Here is a 5,792-nt window from a genome sequence, read left to right as displayed (position 1 = left end):
GGCAGGGGAACATGAGGAAGTTGACAATGCGGAACTCATTCTGTCCCCTGTCCTGCTGTGAAGCGCAGTAGAGTCTTTCCGTAACTGCTCAGTTACAGTGCCACAGCTGGCCCTCAGCACTGGCAGCTCCTTCCAGGGAGAACCTAATGATCACTACAGTCACAGCTCCTGCTAATTGCAGGTAAAGTATTTTCAGCCTTGTAACTAGAGAACCATGCTTTGGATTCTTAGTAACCAAGAGAAAATATGTCTTTGTTCAACTCTTATATATTACATTAAAAGAAAGCTAGCAACGGTCTGAATTGTCAGCCTTTTCACCTTCCTATAACTAGTTTTCAATCATATTCAGTTGTTTCTGTAATGGAGAACCAAGAGAAAAGACAAAGTGTAAAAGGATTTCCAGCTTCAGGCTCTCTTTACCCTGCACAAAAAGTGTTCTAACTCTTTTAGCTTAACTTTGTATTTCAGACCTTCCAGACCATATCTATTGCTTGGTGACTTGACTTCCATAAAGCTTGACTGGCGGCCGTACTTCTAGGGCTTTTTCCATGCTAGGCTTGACAGCCATTGAGAGGACAGGTCAGTTGCCAGGATGTCCTGTTCCTCAGCTGCTTGCTGTTGTAGGCTTCCTGAATTGCAACAGCCCTGAGTATTTGTAGACTCTCAATAAAAGTCTTCTGGGAATAGACTTGAAAGGTAATTTTAAGATGTGACTAGCCACATTTTATGTTGCTTAAAGTTTTTATGCTGTTACTAGTTTCATGATGTTAAACAAAGGAAGTTGACACTTTGCAAAAACAGCTCAGCTTTGGCAGAAACTGAGGGCCATGATTTGTTGAGCTGGGCCTTCACTGGATGACACAATGTTTTTATAGATGTCCTAGGCAAATTATGAATATTTAAGGCTCGTTTATTTTCTGTCTTTGTGATACTTGGTTTTTTTTCTTCCCCTAGATAAGCAACATCTTGTTTTTTGTTTTACCACCCATATGTATGTGCTTGTTCCGTCAATATGCAACCTGCTTCAACAGTGGAATATATTTAATATGGACTCTGCTAGTTGTGGTTGGTAAGTTGGTTGGTCTCTTTTTGCCTGCTCATGCACGAACTAAGAGAGGAAATCAGTTTTTCCTGCTTGCACTTGATTGTTTTGCAAAACAAAGCAATCCTGACGCCTACAGAGGAGTTTGCCTGTAGTTGCTTGAAGCTGAGGCAGCCATAGTTTCTGACAGGAAAATGCCTTTTGCAATTTGAGGCTGGTGGGAACTTTGGCCTTAGTTCTGTTCCCTTCCTATCCTTCCTTTGCATAACTTCTTTTGCTTATGTCTGGGCTTACTCTACAGCAGTGCTGACCCTCCTTCCTCTGTTGCTGTTGCATAAATGAGAGCTGAAAGTGCCCAGCACAACTGAAGAGGATAACAGGTTTTGCATTGTAGTGAGAAGGCCCAAAGGCTTAGCTATTTTGTAGATGTGAGATTCTTAAGCTTTTTCATTCCTGGAGGCACTGGGAACTTTTAAAAGGATGATCAGAGCCCAGTGGGCAGTGTGACACTTTCCAGCTATAAACCTATATGGAGTAGTTGTCAGGTGCTGCTTTTCATCTTTGTCTTACCCATTCTTGTGCTGTTGAGAAAATTCAGGAGCACCATTTGTCTTTTATTTCTTTATTGGTTTTGCATTTAACTTTACCACCTGATGTTTTTTCACATACATATACTTTTCAAGTAGGAGCTGGCATCTTTAGCTGCTGCTTTTGTAATGTATTTGCTTCATAATTAATGAGGTGCTAATGATATGGATTGCCGCCTTAGGAAAGTTGGCATTTGTTTTCCAGTTTTCTTTTTTTTTTTTTTAACCTTTTCTCGACCAAATAGTATCCACCATTTGCTGTGAAGTTCTGAACATGAGCAGTGTGTTTTGGTCTATACAATACTGCAACTATTCATACTGCCTTTTCATTGATTCTTCCAGGAATTGGATCTGTTTACTTTCATGCCACCCTCAGTTTCCTAGGCCAGATGCTGGATGAGCTGGCTATACTGTGGGTCCTGATGTGTGCTCTTGCCATGTGGTTCCCTAGGAGATACCTGCCCAGAGTTTTTCGGAATGACAGGTAATCATACAATCATACGTGTACACTTTCGTGTTTCTTGAAACTTCCTATGCTAATACCTAAACCTGCATATAATGACACTGAGTTATCATCCAACCTTACCACTTCCACTGCTATCTTTTCTCACTCCATTCTCATCCTGTTGCTTGTATCTCAGCCCATTTTTTTCAGAATTCCTGAGTCTGTAGTTGATGATGGTGGGGTTTACGCCCTGTAACTTCAGATCTTGGGACAAGGTGACTTGCCTCTGCAAATGTCTGTTCTTATTGATTCTAGGGAGACCTTTACATGAGTAGTTTATATAAGTTGTGGCTAAAGTAAAGAGAAATCCTCTTTTCCCTCTTCCTTTTGTATATCCTACAGTGTACATACAAGTGAACCTATGGAAGTCTGCTGAATTTTCCGCTGAGTATTTAAGGCAATGGTTAATGATGGTGTTTAAGTATTCAAAGGCTAAGTGTTTCTTTAGAAGCCTATTGTTTTTTTAAAAGGATTTTTTTTCTTTTTCTTGCCAGATTAAAAAAAGTGTGTTGTAACCAGTTTAAAGAACTTGGTTGTGGTTTGTCCCCCCTAAAAAAGTTGTGCTATAGTGTTTGTACATATTGCTCTTTTATGCAGTAAAGAAGTTGAGGTAATGGAGATGTTTGAATTGCAGGACCAGTGTTCTTCTCTCTGAAAATTGCTAAGGCTGCTCCCTCTTGCCTTCTTATACTGTTACTATCTGGTTTTTTTTTGTCTTTGTGTTTTTTTACTTGACATGTGCCTGATTAGAAGTTGCTGTGGGAGAGGAGGAGAGAGAAGGTTGATGCCTAGATTGGCTGTTCCTCAGAACAGCTTGCACTGAATTACTGTGTACAGTCTATGCAGTCTAATGGCTTTGTCATGTTGGTGTGAATTTAGTACTTCTGCATATTGCAACACAGTGCTATTGCAGAACACCATCAACTTAACAAGCAAACAGGTTTTACTGGGGTGTTTTGGTTGATGACATGACTTTTAGGCATTAGTTCAAGTGAAGAAGAGTTCAGAGTCTTGAAGAATTTCTGTGACTGCATGTAAATTATTCCCCAGAAGCCTAAGGGGAATGTTACATGTCATCTATCACTTTATTCTGAAAGTGTACACCTAGTGTACTAGGTATGTTCATAGTATGCTCCAATAAGTTAAACTGTACCCTTTTTAAAAGTAATAGTAACACTTTTTGGTTGAAGTCCTGTTTCTATTGAACTAGGTGTTAAAACTACAAATAATAATCTCCCAGGTTATAACTGATTCATAAAAATACTGAGATGAAGTGAACGATGTCCCCTATCCTAAATTTCTCAGAATACTGCTTCCTGAGAATCTGTTAAGGCAGTTACACGTTAAGGTCTTGATTCCTTTCTGAAGTGTACAGAAAAAAAACATACTGGGCAACAAACCCTAACCCAGAACAGGTTTGGTTTATATTTTTGTTTTTTTGCTCTGCCTAGCTAATCCTCTAATATTATATCTATCCTGTGCTCACTGCTGTGGTCTTCACTTTCTTTATCCTCATCACACTCCAGATTTCCAATGCTGCAAATGTTATTTACTATGACCAATTTGTTGTGTCTAATTTAGTCATTAAGGCATTCACATCAGATCAGAACTTCCTACTTAAGTAACTTGTTGCCTTCTAGGAGAAGGAAAAACTTTAAAGCAAAAGGCAGATGGAATGAGCTAGGTGAAGGTGAAGACACTTGGGGCCAGAGAATGGTGCTGCACAAGTATACTGGTACCCTATTTCAGACATAGAATTAAGGACAGAGGAGGCATCCTTGGACAGCAACTAGTTTTATAAAGTTATGGACCAGTAGTTGAAGAGCAGCGTGGTGATCCTTTTGTCTGCCATAGTCCTGCCACAGACTGGAAATGGGTTGTTTAAAGTCCAAACTTGAAGTTTAAACAACAGCTAATGTATACTTAACTTAAAAGTTGCCAGGCTGTCTATATGGGGCCCAGTTGTGATTTCATTTCTGCTAAGAATATACCAAACTGTATTCTTTAAAAAGCGTGGGAATCCCTCACCTACTGTTGGATTTGGTTAAAAGAAGTGATCTTACCTTGTAGTTTTCAGTATCTTTAAGGTTTAAAAGAGATAAAGGAAAATAAAACAGACTGTAACATGATTCTAGAAGTTGGGGCATTAATGGTAACAAAATAGCCTAAAAATCCATGTTAAGAGCATGAAGAATGGCAACACAATACTGCTTTGAGGAAGTACAGTACTGTGTGCAGAGAGGGACTTATTCCTGATCTGTTGTGGGAGGAGGAATTTGGAGCGTGGCCTTTGAATTTTGAAATCAGTGATTAGTGTGTGTGTGCACGCTTATGTATACATACACATGGCTGCTTCAGAAGACCACAGTCCGGCAAAGATTTGTGGATATGATTAACTCTGCATGCACATGCAAATCCGTGCAAGATCCACAGCCATTTTATGCACACTGTCATTGCATCTCCTTCAGCACACCTAGAGAAACCTAAATTTTGTTGCATGTTAAAATAATTTTAAGATTTCTAGGTTTAGTAATTAAGAGTTTTGAGTTAAAAGCAGTTTTTCTCCCCCCCCAAAAACCCTATTCAGGAGCCGATTTAAAGCTGCTGTGGGTGTCCTGTCTGGAGTTACTACTTGTCTCGCCTTCATTAAGCCTGCCATCAATAACATCTCACTAATGACTCTGGGTGTTCCCTGTACAGCTTTGCTCATTGCTGAGTTGAAGAGGTGAGTACATTTCTCCTGAATGCCTTCTGAGATCCTTAGACCACAGTGTGATGATACACTAGATCTGGCTTCAGTGCTTGTGATAATAGATCAGAAATGCTTCCCCCACATGCAAGTGCAGAGCTGGTAGAAACTTGCTGTGCCAGTTCAGACATTTTTGGCAAGGATTTTTTTTTTCCTAGGCCATTTTACTAGGTCGGATATTATCTGTCTTCTTGTGACATACCTCATACTGCAACCTGATCTAACTCAGATTAGTTTGTTTATTGTGGAATCAGGGCAAGGGTTTCACTCTACTGACAGCGTTTCTGCTGTGTAGTCTGCATAAGGGTGAGGTGATTGCATGATCACAGTCTGGGTACTAGAGGGAATGCGGAGCAAGGCCCAAGCATGCATAGAAGATGTTCCAGCTCTCAAAATTGTGCTGAGTCTTATACATGGATAATATGATGGAGTAAGACTGACAAAGGTAAGGTTAATCACTAGGTTGTAGAGGATAGCTATCAGTCAGGGCCTTAGAAACTATAAAACCAGAATGCAAATAGAAAAGAACCTGAGACTGATCTTAACATTTTAAAGAGTCCTACCATGATAGCGATACCAGCAGCTGTCCAGAGACTTTTTTTTTTTTGTGTCTTCACCCACTGCAAAAAGGATAAGTACCAGCATATGAACTTGTCCTTTCCCCCTCTTCTCCAGCGTCTCAGAAGGATTTTACAACTTATCTTGGCTCTTACATATTGGATATGTAAATGTCCATCAGATGAAACAAGAGGAGGACTAAATATCTGCATTCTGGCTGCTCCTTTTAGAACAGAGATTCTCCTGTTTGCTACCTTACCCTATTCTGCCGCTGCTTCTCCATACAGTGTAGGCCTCTGCTAACAATGTTTTGTAAAGGTTTTCACGAGTCTTTCCTCATTAGACGTCCTG

At 40.0% G+C, this 5,792-nt stretch overlaps 1 protein-coding gene across 1 annotated transcript in view; it reads left to right on the top strand.

The window, feature by feature from the left end:
- Positions 1-954: 954 nt before the first annotated feature.
- The window catches only part of ACER2 (alkaline ceramidase 2), a gene marked incomplete at its 5' end in the record, with an annotated part of 13,155 nt that continues 8,317 nt past the window's right edge, over positions 955-5,792 (top strand). Inside the window, 3 exons of the mRNA XM_010289766.1 lie at positions 955-1,069; positions 1,972-2,113; positions 4,722-4,859. Of these exons, the coding sequence (XP_010288068.1) occupies positions 955-1,069; positions 1,972-2,113; positions 4,722-4,859 (395 nt within the window). The remainder of the gene's footprint in view (positions 1,070-1,971; positions 2,114-4,721; positions 4,860-5,792) is intronic.

This window comes from Phaethon lepturus, unplaced genomic scaffold (genome assembly GCF_000687285.1).
Source record: "Phaethon lepturus isolate BGI_N335 unplaced genomic scaffold, ASM68728v1 scaffold37050, whole genome shotgun sequence".
Classification (NCBI taxonomy): Eukaryota; Metazoa; Chordata; class Aves; order Phaethontiformes; family Phaethontidae; genus Phaethon; species Phaethon lepturus.
The sequence above is the reverse complement of the archived record's forward strand: the minus strand, read 5'-3'. Positions and strand labels throughout refer to the sequence as shown.